The 14339-nt window shown below is 46.6% G+C and overlaps 1 protein-coding gene across 2 annotated transcripts in view; it reads left to right on the top strand.

Moving 5' to 3' along the window:
* The first annotated feature begins 6512 nt into the window (after positions 1 to 6512).
* The window catches only part of XPO4 (exportin 4), a 152024-nt gene continuing 144197 nt past the window's right edge, over positions 6513 to 14339 (top strand). The window contains exon 1 of one of the 2 annotated variants that reach the window (XM_045017736.1): positions 6513 to 6875. In XM_045017736.1, the coding sequence (XP_044873671.1) occupies positions 6822 to 6875 (54 nt within the window). In that variant the 5' untranslated portion in view covers positions 6513 to 6821. Of the gene's footprint in view, positions 6876 to 13998; positions 14265 to 14339 lie in introns of those variants that run through there. The other variant, XM_045017725.1, reaches the window with a different exon arrangement.

Here is a 14339-nt window from a genome sequence, read left to right on the forward strand (position 1 = left end):
TTCTATTCATATACGTTTTATAAAACGTATATTTTTAATATTTCAATTTTGGGACCTAATTTGCCTAACCCTGTCCTTCTAAGAATAGTATGCATGATTAACATATTTTATAAAATATAGGGTTAGCTATAAGAATTCCATTAAAATGAGAAACTAATATCTGACTACTTACCAAACTTTTTGTTTGTTTGTTTGGACCATTGTCCACACATTGGATGATATCCCAGCTCTATTGGAAGCAATGCCACTAACTTCATTTGGGGCCAGAATTTATCCATAAGTTTGTTATTGCAGTGTGGCCATTTGAGGGAATGAAAATGGAGGCCTTAACCAGAATGAATTGTTGATGTTGTGATGATGGTAGTTCCAGTGTTGCTCCCTCTGGCCCAGCTAAGACATCTGCAGCTCAGCTTCCTTTGAATCAGAGTAAGCTAATTAGTATTGTAATGTGTGTTTGGAGAAAGGATGGGAACTCAGGCAAGTATTCTCATTCTCTCTTTCTCTGGACTAATAAATATTTAGTTTTACAACATGGAACAGTTTCAACAGGAGAGATTGAGAGAGTCCCATAGCCCAGTGGTTAAAGCACTCACTTGGGCTATGGGACAGACTGTCTTGGGTCCCAACTCTGCCTGATTCACTGCAGGGAACTTGGGTCTCATTCTAGGGCTATAGGGTATAAAGAAAGTGGTGGTGGTTGGCAGAACTGCTACCAGTGGTGTCTTGTGAATGACATTTCTAAATATTATTTGCTTTTAGTGAAAAAGCAATTAAATGCCTGAAATCAAAATGAAATGGAAAAAAAACCCCGGGTTTGTCAAAAAAAACTAAAAAATGTTTGCTTTGGGTTGACCTGAAACAGTATTTTAAGAACCAATATTGGTTTGGACAGAGAAATGAAAAGTCGATTATTTGCACAGTTCTATCTGTAACTCATGTTTACCATTCAAGTATATTGTCTTCAGCCTTTTAAAGACTGGTTCACTATTTAAAATCTGCCCAGCATTAGCAATTTAAAGATGACACTTTAAAAATATCAGATTTAATATCCAACTTTTTGGAAAGTATCCTTTTTCAGAGCAGATCATCTAAAAAAAATTAATCCTCTACCTAAAATAACTACCAGCAATAAAATGTTTCAAGAGTGGCTCCAAAAACAAGACAAGAAATAAGGAAAATCTTCCTACGAAGAACACCTTACCTTCATGCTAAGAAAAGCGATTAGGGAAGTCAATGGATGGCTTTGGAGACTGGTAATAGGAGACAGATGTCCACACAATTAAAAAGTTTGAGAAGCCCCAGCGTAAGAGTGATTATTTTGTAGCCACTCCCTTTCTGTTCATGATTGTACAGTGGTTAAAATAGATTGAAACAGGAGGAGCAACTCTCATTGCACTGGGGAGGAGGAGTTTATAAGGGAGCACTTCGCAACCAAGACTGGGAGAGGAAGAGGAGCTCTCCCTCTGCTTTTAGCAGATGAAGAGCTGTCCTCCCCTCCTGCACCCTATTCCCCCCTTGGTGTTACAGCTGCAATCACATAACATCCCTGTGGGAACTATAGCAATTACATGCATGGGAAAAATAATATTAGAAAGTAAACATATTTTTATCTGTCTCTTAATGGAATTTAGCAGCTGGAAACAAGAAGGGCTGGCACAATGTGACCAGCCTGCTCTCCATGGGCCATCAGAAAGTGCTCTGAAAAACCCCAGTGATCCATGGATCAGAGCTGCTAATACAGAACTTTTCTGTACTAGACTCAGGGCTGAATTCAAGCACCAGCGAAGGAAGCAGGTGCCCGGGGGCAGCCAATAGAAAGGGGCGTCTGTTGTTGGGGCGGCACGTCCGGGGTGACGGCGGCGGTACTTTGGTGGCAGCTCAATCGGTCCGCTGCAGTCTTCGGTGGCAATTCGGCGGTGGGTCCTTCATTCCCTGTCTTCCTCTTTGGCGGCACTTCGACGACAGCTCAATCGTCTTTTTCTTTCTTTTTTTTCCCCCTGCCGCTTGGGGTGGCAAAAAAGCTGGAGCCGGCCCTGTCTAGACTGATAACTTGTATCCAGCGCAGGTAAGAAGTAATCAAAACATATGTTAAGGGATTAACTGATTACAGTTTATAATTACCTACATGGGGAACAAATATTTGATAATGGGCTCTTCAATCTAGCAGAGAAAAGAATATCATGGTCATAGCTGGAAGTTGAAGCTAGACAAATTTTTAACTGTAAGACTAATTAACCATTAGAACAATTTACCATATGTTGTGGTGGATTCTCCATCACTGGCAATTTTTAAACCAAGACTGGATGTTTTTCTAAAAGATATGAGCTAGGAATTATTTTGGGGAAGTTCTATGGCCTGTGTTATATAAAAGGTCAGCCTTGATAATCAAATGGTCCTTTCCGGCCTTGGAATCTATGAATGTGATGTCTACTGGTCCGTGTGAAATGAGATGGTAATCTCAGTCTAGTTCCCAGTGGATAGGTGTTTAAATCAAGAACAGCACTACAGCTAGCAATAAATTGCAAGTTTATTGGCAGTGTCTGCAGAGGGTCAAGGATTAAATGGACCACGGAGACTGAACTGTCCTGTCACTCCTAGAAGGGCCCTGTTGAGTCAGGGTTAGAGCTGATTAACTTGGAAGCTTGTATTGTTGCTATCAGTGAGAAGCTCTTGGGATCTCCTTGTCAAAAGCTTTCTGGTATTTCACCCCTCCCAATATTGCTAATTCATCCTTACCAGATATGATTTATCCCTGAATCTTATTATATTTTTAGCCTTTAAACTGGACAATGTTACACCAAATAGCAAGTATTTAAAAATAAATTCTCAGGAAGAACACCCAGGCTCACGCAGTCCATCACCTTTCCTTCTTGTGAGCACAGGTAACTCTTATCCATGGGCCTTGTCACAGACTAAAGGGAAGTATTTATTAAGCTATTGCTAGCTTGTTAGTGGCTGTTCTGCAAACGGATAGGCAACTTCAGACTCTGGATGTGTAATTCTGACAACTTTCACCAGTGCTATATTGACAAACAATAATTAGAAAGGAAGCAAAGCAACTGAGTATGTCCCCACCAAATAAGGGGAAAAAAAATACTGCAGGATTAGCTGAGGGGAAAAAAACCTGACTGTTCACACATACACACAAAATCTAAACACTTGGCACCACTCCTCAAAGATGTCAATGCCACTGTGAAAATCACTGAGTGATCTATACAACTGTGAAGAGCGAGTCAGTACACCAGCCTTCAGTGTGCTTCCTACCCCTTTGGTAATAATCACTGTGAGTGATAGATGGAAGGTCTGGGAAGTAAGGAAACTTCAAAGACTATTATGTTGAGCTGTGACACATATTACAGACAAATGCAATATCTCTGAGAGTCTTGTATCTATTTTATAAATGTTATATGTATCTTTGTGAGCCAGGGGTTGTATTCTGGTTCCATGGGGGAGAGTTACAGAGTTTCTTGCAGGAACTAAAATCGCTGCAGGGTAATTATTGCAAAACCCTGTATAGGTAAACGGGTCTGAGAAGGGCCACCCCCCTGGGGCCGGTATTTGCATATACTCGGTTTGACCAGGTTCAGGAGGCCCAGCAGACAATGAATGGAGAATTGGAAAGGGGCAGTCCAAACTAATTCAGGACAGACTCATGCTGGAACAAAGAATTGACAAACTTGTGTACAGATCTACTGAGTCTAATGCAGTATAATAGCTTTGTGTGTGCGATATTACTCCCTCCCTTGTCCACCCGAGATGCGTGGGAATTCTTGAAAGCATAGCAAGCTTAATGTGCATGAGATGGTTTATTGTTTTATTATATCTTTTCTCTGTAATGATTTTGTCCTAAATAAATATACTGTGGTTTGTGTAGACTGGCTGGTCACTAGTAAACTCTGTCATTGTCTCTGGGAGATAAAAGGGCTGCAAGTAGGGTGACCAGATGTCCCGATTTTATAGGGACAGTCCTGATTTTTGGGTCTTTTTCTTATATAGGCTCCTATTACCCCCAACCCCCGTCCCGATTTTTCACATTTACTGTCTGGTCACCCTAGCTGCAAGTGCTCAGGTAACCTCAAATTTGCTAAGGTTATCACAGTGAAGCACAGAAGTAATTGCAGCCTAAATCCCCAGTCTGGGGGAAAAACTTGAATTCTCAACCCAAGAAAGGTGATGACTAGAGGGCTCAGATGGAGGTGGGGCTGCCTTCAAAGGGGCTGTGAAGGGGTCAGAGGTGCAGTTACCCCAGAACTGTGACAAACACATTCTGGCTAATAAACTCCTTAGCCTCAGAGCTCCTTTGCCTTAATCATTTCTGCTTTCTGCTCCAGAGATCAGTTAGCCCCAAGAGTTATTTTGTAAAAAGAAAACACTCTCAAGTTAGAACTGCAGAAAGTAGAAGTTGTTGAATCAAGACTATAAATGTATTACATTACTGGATCTCACCAGATGGTGCTATTGTTAATAGCTGTGTTGAGTCTCAGAAGACATGTGTACCTAAGCGACTCCTTGTCAGCTTGCGCTTTTGTGAATGCCATTCTTGGATATCTAGCTCTCTCCATTCATTGTACAAGGAGTCGAGGTGCTTAACACAGGCTTTGTGAATCACAGTGTTTTCCAGTGATTTTCTAGCAATCAGGCCCAAGATCACATAGGAAAACTGTGGCAGAGCAAGGACTTAAACCTGAGTCTCCCAAGTCCTAGGCTAGCACTCTAACCACTAGGAAAGCCTTCCTCTCTTACTAACCAATAACTGGGCGTTGGAGCTCAGTTTTTCTTTTTTTTCTCCTCTCCTCATCTGAATGGGGTGATGGTGTGGGAGATGAGAGATATCATACAGAATCAGGTGACCTACTATCCTGCTTTTCCTGGGCATCCCACAGCCTAGCAGATAAGCAGGCAATGAAGCAATCCAGAGATACTCTACAGTGTATCAAGCTGTCAGTGAGGGAACACCAGTGAGCAGCTGCTCAGAGTGCTCTTAGCTCACATCAGACCTACTCCTGGGGTGCTAACAAGACATGATCTTCCAACGCTTCACATCTCCTCCCTGTACAAACAGGGCTAATTAAAACATTAAGTTTCATTCATGCTTGTTCTGGGTTGGTGAGAGCCTTCCAGGTTACAACCCTATAATTTTAGCTTTTGGGTTCTCCTGAAGGAAGTTTTGGAAATTCTGAGTTGGCATTGTGCAAGTTTGAGAGGAAAGTAAACTACTGTAAAAAAGGATTTTTAAAAATGTGTCATTCAAACTTGTCAGTCATAACTCACCAGCCTATTGTGTAGCATATTAGCAAAACTTTTTGGAATACCGCAGAATTCACTTTGCAGTCAATAGAAACGTTATGTGAAGCGAAACCAAAAGCATGTTGTCCAAATACTTACTGAAAGCTATTGCTGATAAATTTCTCTATAAGTAGTCTGTACTAGTTAGCCACATGCAAATCCTAAAGTTAAGATTGAAGGTCAAAATGTCTAAGCCTAGTGATGATGATGATGTGCTTCTTTCAAGCTCCCTCTGCTAACACATACAAGCCCACGCTAGATCAGAGCCCATTGGTAAAGCAGAGTGACAAGAGAATGAGCATATTTGAAATACAAGAGTGAAGGTGGCAAGCTTACCCAGGGCCAGCTCTACAGTTTTCGCCACCCCGAGCGGCGGGGGCAGTCTGTGTGCCCTTAGGGCGGCAGGCGTGTTTCTGCGGTGGCGGCAATTCAGCGGCAGTTTCTATATTTAGCTGAAGCTGCCCCGGACAGCTAAACATAAGAAGCTGCTGACGAATTGCCCTCACCGCAGAAACGCGCCTGCTGCCCTAATGGCGCATGGACTGCCCCCGCCGCCTGGGGTGGCAATTCGGCCCTCTGCTTGGGGGCAAAACAACAGGGACTGCCGCCCCTTCCAGAATGCCGCCCCAAGCACCAGCTTGGAATGCTTGTGCCTGGAGCCGGCCCTGAGCTTACCATAAAGTAACACGGTAATGTGTTAAATAATCAAAACAGATGAATAAAAACATACAATAAGTATTTATTATTTATGGCCCAGTGAGAGAGTTGGGCTTAGAAGTCTGTTACGAGATCCTAGAAGTCTGGTTCTAGCCACATTACTGCTATCCACCTCTGTCTTTGTGTTCTGTCCACCAGTGCTTTAAACTGACTTTTTTTCTTCTGGAGTAATCTACATCTACCCCTGCATCTACATCAGGATGCTCTGTGATGCTTTCCTCATACATGAGAAGACAGCCACTGGATGGCCTAAGAGAAATCACCTATGGCTCAAGATCCTTAAGTTGAATATTACTGCAATAGACACTGCAATGTTGTTATGTCTGAAGACTCAGCCTGCCTTAGAAAACTGTGGGTGCTCAACAACACATTCCTGAACTCCCCCTTCCACAGAGTCTCTGAGAGGATGGGTCTTAGCACATTCTCCGCCACCCCCCTTCATCAAGAAACAGTTATGGCGGTTTAACTGCCACTCAGTGAGCATTCCCTGGTCCCTCTCAGCCAGCTCTGCTGTATAGTGGCACATTGACAGAGGCTCTTCTCCCTAGAGAAATAGAGGAGCTGGGCAGCCATCTAATGTGTTGGCCTGCACCCATCTCCTGTCAGGATGCCTGAAGGAATTGTGCTGTTCAATAAAGGGATCTGCTGCTGCCTCCTCCACTGACCTAGGAACTGCAGCTGCCACTGTCAGTGGGAGCTGCTTCATGGGGTGACTGGTGCCAGGCTGCTGGGACAGGATCAGCTACACTGGAGCTGCCATCCTGAAGCCATTGCTACTGAAGGATTGCAGGAGCAGACACTGCAGAGGGAGCAGCACGATGAGGCATTCAGGAAGGGAGGTACTGAGGAAGCCACCACCAGTGAACCAGAAGGTATTTCAGGGAAAGTTAGACTGGTGGAAGAAGGAGCTGGGAAGTGGGAGAAGTGAGGGGGAAACAATAAGGCCAGAGCAGGAACCCTGCCTAGGAGAGGAGGCCAAAATGCATGCCTGGGGACCACAGCCCCCTATTTATATGAGGGGAGGCTCCTAAAAGAGCCCTAGAGTTAGGTAAAGAAGGAGAAGCTAAGCAGAGGAGGGGAATTAGTGGGTATTTACCAGGAGCAGGGAAGGGAAATGACTACGCTTTGGGATGCTAATAGCAAAATGTCAGGGACTGGCTGGGTAGCTGTGGGGAGGTGGGTGTGGAAGCAGTCTGGGATAGAAAGTTTACTTGAAGTGACCTGTCTCCACTCTCATTCTCCACTGCCCTCCCATCCCTGCAGCTGCCTTTCTTACTCCCCCATCCCAGCGTGTAATTTTCCTGTTGAGTTTCAGTTCCCTGGCTCATTTTCTCCTGTGCTCAACCACTCCTTTTATCAGCTTCCTCAAGAGCCCCTCTTTCTCCCTGCTGCTTCCTACTGCCTGTACAAATAGCAGGCCTCCAATTTGTAGCAGCTCATTCACGATTCTGTGTCTTATCATGAATTGTTGGTCAGTCTGGCAGCTTGAGCCAAAGTGCCAAGGAGAAAGAACCAACCAAGACAGAGCCTAGTATTAGCTATAACAATGTTGTGACAGACTGAAACAAACCTTAGGGAATTAAGATAGACCTTACTGAATTACATTAATCCATATTGATTTAGGGTTAATGGCTTTGGGGTACATTGTATTAAAAATCCAATTGTGTGTGTGTTATTGTGGCACTGTATGCACCATCTTTAGTAGGAGGGGAATGTTATTGTACTACTTTTATCAGCTCTTTGAAGCCTCTCCCCTGGAACAGTTCACATATATTAGTTCAAACTGGATTCTCCAGGGACCAACAGACAAAGGATTTTTGGATAAATGGCCTGATTTTAAACTGGCTAAGGGCATTATTCCTGATCCAGCAAACAGACAGGACCTCTGGTCCATGGAAGGAAGGGTTGGAAAGACTGGCCCTATTGAGGCCCCATAAGATTAGGTGTGCATTCGGAGCCGAAGCTGTGATGAATTTGCCCTTTGGTTGGGATTTGGAGGACTGCTCCTGCCAAAGCCCACGTTAGGGAATTCCAGCAAGCTTATTAGCAGGTTCCTTTGTTGATTTTAATGTGTTTTTTCTGTAATGCTTTTCCCTTAAGAATAAAATAGGCTAGTATAGAAAGAACTGTGTGGTAACATATAACTATAGCAATTATACCAGTTAACCATCTCTGAAGAGAAAGCAAGCAGGTGTGCTTGGGTAGCCTGTCTGTGATGGAAATAATAGTGAAAGCAGAGAACTGTGCAGCCTGGAGATACCCTGGTCAGAAGGGAGTGAGATGTGGTGACAGCTGGAAGCCTGAGAGTGCCCTTGCTAGACCAATGAGGGCAAATGAAATTTAATGTGGATAAATGTAAAGTAATGCACATTGGAAAAAATAACCCCAACTATACATACAACATGATGGGGGCTAATTTAGCTACAACGAGTCAGGAAAAAGATCTTGGAGTTATCGTGGATAGTTCTCTGAAGATGTCCACACAGTGTGCAGAGGCGGTCAAAAAAGCAAACAGGATGTTAGGAATCATTAAAAAGGGGATAGAGAATAAGACTGAGAATATATTATTGCCCTTATATAAATCCATGGTACGCCCACATCTCGAATACTGTGTACAGATGTGGTCTCCTCACCTCAAAAAAGATATTCTAGCACTAGAAAAGGTTCAGAAAAGAGCAACTAAAATGATTAGGGGTTTAGAGAGGGTCCCATATGAGGAAAGATTAAAGAGGCTAGGACTCTTCAGTTTGGAAAAGAGAAGACTAAGGGGGACATGATAGAGGTATATAAAATCATGAGTGATGTTGAGAAAGTGGATAAGGAAAAGTTATTTACTTATTCCCATAATACAAGAACTAGGGGTCACCAAATGAAATTAATAGGCAGCAGGTTTAAAACAAATAAAAGGAAGTTCTTCTTCACGCAGCGCACAGTCAACTTGTGGAACTCCTTACCTGAGGAGGTTGTGAAGGCTAGGACTATAACAATGTTTAAAAGGGGACTGGATAAATTCATGGTGGCTAAGTCCATAAATGGTTATTAGCCAGGATGGGTAAGAATGGTGTCCCTAGCCTCTGTTCGTCAGAGGATGGAGATGGATGGCAGGAGAGAGATCACTTAAATACAGATGCAGTTGCCCTGAACTGTGACAAAAGTGTCTTCAGCTGTGGGAAAAAAAGGAACTAAGAGAAGGACTGTCAGAAAGTAGGAAGGCAAATACATGGAAATGGGCCATATGTGGACTATATCTAGATGAGTATCACATCAAAGTTATTTGCTGTGAAGTGTTGGACACTGAAAACCTCACTCCACTCCCTCCAGTTAATTTGAGACCAAACATTCTTACTTGAAAAACAAGCATGTGATTTTTTTCCCCCTGCATAAGTTTACAGAGCAACATAGCCAGAAAAAGAAGTGCAGCCAGTGTCCACAAGCTTTGAAGACATCTCATCTTGTGAGTCTTTACATTACAAAAGGAGGGAAATATCACTATAGGGAAGAGTTTCTTTTTTCTAGCAGCAGAAGCGGCATCAGTGGCATCTGATATCAAGACAAGCAGACAGTCGGCCATATTAACATTGTTAGACAATACAGAATTAACGAGACTCTCAAACATTGCTGAAAATATGAAAGAACGTGCTCTCTCAAGTTTGGAGTAGTCATTTAATTGTAATACAGCTTGACTAAACATTGATTTGCTTTCCAGTGAAAACCTTTCCACCTATGTGAGATATGGATCTGATGGCAAAGTGCATTATTTTCTTTTTTGTCAATCTTTTCCAATCTACACAACTAAAAAGTAAATGTTCTCAAATATTGGATGGATATGTGAAGGAAAGTAAGCTTAAATAACAAAATAGAATCAGGATCTTCATGGATGAGGCACGAGCAGTCATTGGGAGGCATAGTGGTCTAGTGGCTTGTACTATTCTGCTGCATAGTGGTCCAGTTGCATGCACTGGCCACTATCCAGAGACAGGATACTGGGCTAGATGGGGCATTGGCCTGATCCAGTATGGCTGTTCTTATGTTCTGCCTTGGTAAAAGGCACGGCCTCAGGTAACCAGCACTGCCCCTGGTGGTGTGTGGAAAGATTGAGTCTCCAGACTGGGTATGCGGGGGGGACTACGGCCCACGGGCCAACCCATTTTAAGTCAGCCTGCAAGCTGCACCACATGGCTTAGCCCTTCTCCGGCTAGGGTGCTGGGTCAGGGGCTGCCCCAGTGGCTTGGCCCTGCTCCGGCCAGTGTGCTGGGTCAGGACTGCACCACGTGGCTCAGCCCCACTCTGTCCGGGGTGATGGGGCGGGGCCACACCACACAACTCCCGGAATCCGTGGCATGGCCCGCTCTGGCTCCTACGCACTCCAATGGGAGCTGCAGGGGCAGTGCCTGCAGATGGGGCAGCATGCAGAGCTGCCTGGCCATGCCACTGCATAGGAGCTGGAGAAGGGACATGCCAATGCTTGAGGTAAGCACTGCTCACAGCCTGCACCCCCTGAGCCTTTCCCCCGCCCGAGCCCTGATCCTCCTCCCGCTCTCTGAACCCCTCAGTCCCAGCCCAGAGCACCCTCCTGCACCCCAAACCTCTCACCCCCAGCCCCACTCCAGAACATGCACTTCCAGCTGGAACCTGCACCCCTTCCAGCACCCATGATCCCCTGTCCGAACCCTTCAGTCTCAGCCCAGAGTACCCTCCTACACCTCAAACTCCTCCTCTCCAGCCCCACCCCAGAGCCCACACTCCAGTTTTGTGAGCATTCATGGCCTGCATACAATTTCTATTCCCCGATATGGCCCTTGGGCCAAAAAGTCTGTTCCACCCCCTGTGTAAGGGATGAAGGAAGCTAAGGCCCTGCTGAGGTAACTAGGGAGCTGATGCCTCACTGTTGGAGGCATAGAAGAGAGCTGAACTCCAAGTTCCCTCTTGCGGAGGTTCTCACCCTTTTCCATTCCAGGGCCACCCTGGGACCCCTTCTCAGGGCCGGTGCAAGGAAGTTTCACGCCCTAGGCAAAACTTCCACCTTGCGCCCCCCCCCCGCACACCCGCCCTGAGGCGCCCCCCCACGACAGCTTCCCCCCCTCCTCCCTGAGGTGCCCCCCTTGCAGCAGCACCTCACCCCGCCGCAGCTCACCCCTGCCCTGCCTCCTCCCCAAGCACACTGTGGCCACTTCACTTCTCCCGCCTCCTAGGCTTGCGGCGCCAATCAGCTTAGGCACTGCAAGCCTGGGAGGCGGGAGAAGTGAAGCAGCCATGGCGTGCTTGAGGAGAAGGCGGGGCAGGGAGTTCCCCTGCATGCCACTCCCTCTTCACTTGCTGCAGGCAGGCCTCCCCCAGCTCCCTCCGCCTAAATGGCTGGTGGCAACTGGGGTGGCTGAAGATCCGGTCGCTGCCGAAGAAAATGGCGCCCCCCCAAATCCTAGTGTCCTAGGCGACCGCCTAGGTCGCCTAAATGGTTGCACTGGCCCTGGCTGGCCAGCAGGATGAGGAAGCCAGGCTGCTGGCTGGAGTGTGCGTGGGGAAGCTGAGTTTACTGTTGAAGGGGCGGAGGAAAGCGGTAGCTGAAAAGCGTGGAAAATTGAGCTCCACACCCCCATTGGGTGTGTCGAGGGAGCCACAATAACTGCCCCCTCGGGCCGGACCAAGCTCGGGTGTGTGCCTGCAGGGAGCCGAGTCTCTCGCTTTCTTACCTCCCCCCAAGCAGACTGAGGGTGCTCGTGCCGGGAGCCGAGTCTTCTCTCCCCCCCACCCCGTTCCAGCAGACTGAGGAGTGCAGGGAACCGAGTCTCTTTCCTCCCCAACCCTGTTCCAGCAGACTGAGGGGTGCAGGGAACCGAGTCTCCCCCCCCGCGGTTCCAGCAGACTGAGGGGTGCAGGGAACCGAGTCACAGATTGAAATATCACTAGAGGAGGTTTTGGAATTAATTGATAAACTCAACATTAACAAGTCACCGGGACCAGATGGCATTCACCCAAGAGTTCTGAAAGAACTCAAATGTGAAGTTGCGGAACTATTAACTAAGGTTTGTAACCTGTCCTTTAAATCGGCTTCGGTACCCAATGACTGGAAGTTAGCTAATGTAACGCCAATATTTAAAAAGGGCTCTAGGGGTGATCCCGGCAATTACAGACCGGTAAGTCTAACGTCAGTACCGGGCAAATTAGTTGAAACAATAGTAAAGAATAAAATTGTCAGACACATAGAAAAACATAAACTCTTGAGCAATAGTCAACATGGTTTCTGTAAAGGGAAATCGTGTCTTACTAATCTATTAGAGTTCTTTGAAGGGGTCAACAAACATGTGGACAAGGGGGATCCGGTGGACATAGTGTACTTAGATTTCCAGAAAGCCTTTGACAAGGTCCCTCACCAAAGGCTCTTACGTAAATTAAGCTGTCATGGGATAAAAGGGAAGGTCCTTTCATGGATTGAGAACTGGTTAAAGGACAGGGAACAAAGGGTAGGAATTAATGGTAAATTCTCAGAATGGAGAGGGGTAACTAGTGGTGTTCCCCAAGGGTCAGTCCTAGGACCAATCCTATTCAATTTATTCATAAATGATCTGGAGAAAGGGGTAAACAGTGAGGTGGCAAAGTTTGCAGATGATACTAAACTACTCAAGATAGTTAAGACCAAAGCAGATTGTGAAGAACTTTAAAAAGATCTCACAAAACTAAGTGATTGGGCAACTAAATGGCAAATGAAATTTAATGTGGATAAATATAAAGTAATGCACATTGGAAAAAATAACCCCAACTATACATACAACATGATGGGGGCTAATTTAGCTACAACGAGTCAGGAAAAAGATCTTGGAGTTATCGTGGATAGTTCTCTGAAGATGTCCACGCAGTGTGCAGAGGCGGTCAAAAAAGCAAACAGGATGTTAGGAATCATTAAAAAGGGGATAGAGAATAAGACTGAGAATATATTATTGCCCTTATATAAATCCATGGTACGCCCACATCTCGAATACTGTGTACAGATGTGGTCTCCTCACCTCAAAAAAGATATTCTAGCACTAGAAAAGGTTCAGAAAAGAGCAACTAAAATGATTAGGGGTTTAGAGAGGGTCCCATATGAGGAAAGATTAAAGAGGCTAGGACTCTTCAGTTTGGAAAAGAGAAGACTAAGGGGGGACATGATAGAGGTATATAAAATCATGAGTGATGTTGAGAAAGTGGATAAGGAAAAGTTATTTACTTATTCCCATAATACAAGAACTAGGGGTCACCAAATGAAATTAATAGGCAGCAGGTTTAAAACAAATAAAAGGAAGTTCTTCTTCACGCAGCGCACAGTCAACTTGTGGAACTCCTTACCTGAGGAGGTTGTGAAGGCTAGGACTATAACAATGTTTAAAAGGGGACTGGATAAATTCATGGTGGCTAAGTCCATAAATGGCTATTAGCCAGGATGGGTAAGAATGGTGTCCCTAGCCTCTGTTCGTCAGAGGATGGAGATGGATGGCAGGAGAGAGATCACTTGATCATTGCCTGTTAGGTTCACTCCCTCAGGGGCACCTGGCATTGGCCACTGTCGGTAGACAGATACTGGGCTAGATGGACCTTTGGTCTGACCCGGTACGGCCTTTCTTATGTTCTTATGTTATGTTCTTATGAGTCTCTCTCCCCACCCCGGTTCCAGCAGACTGAGGGGTGCAGGGAACCGAGTCTCTCCCCCCACCCCGGTTCCAGCGGACTGAGGGGTGCAGGGAACCGAGCCCCCCCGGTTCCAGCAGACTAAGGGTGCGCGTGCAGGGAGCCGAGTCTCCCCCCACCCGGTAAGCGCCCCCCGGTGTAGCAGGTGTCAGAGGGGAGCTGCAGCCAGCCCCCAGCGAAGTTAAGCAGAAACCGCAGCTGAGCTCCCGAGGCGATGCGACCCCTCTCGCCTTGGGCGGTGCTGCCACAGGCGAACTCTGTATTGGGCCTGCTTGAGTCCCGCCCCCCGCCGTCTGTGGCCGCGTGCCCTGGGCCCGCCCCGGGGGAGAGCGCGGAGGGGTGGCTCTTGCTGCAGTCACGCCCGGTGCTTCCGCCTGTTCCCCCGCTGCTCCGGCCGGTCACGCTGCTGCAGGTCGGCGCCGATACTCTCGGTCCGGGCGCTTCCCCGCCGGGCCGGGGGATTGGTTGTGCGACCGCTTCGTCCCAGAATGCAGCGCATGGCGCGTCATTGAAGAGAGACCATGATGGCGGCGGCCGTGGCTGCGGGGGGGGCTCCTGAGGTGATCGCCCAGCTGGAGAACGCGGCCAAAGTGCTCATGGTGAGGGCGCCCCCCCGGGCCGGGGAGGAGGGGAGCAGGCAGCGCCGGGCCCGCGGACCCATCTTGCCGCCTGCA

Source organism: Mauremys mutica, chromosome 1 (assembly GCF_020497125.1).
Source record: "Mauremys mutica isolate MM-2020 ecotype Southern chromosome 1, ASM2049712v1, whole genome shotgun sequence".
NCBI classification, from domain to species: domain Eukaryota; kingdom Metazoa; phylum Chordata; order Testudines; family Geoemydidae; genus Mauremys; species Mauremys mutica.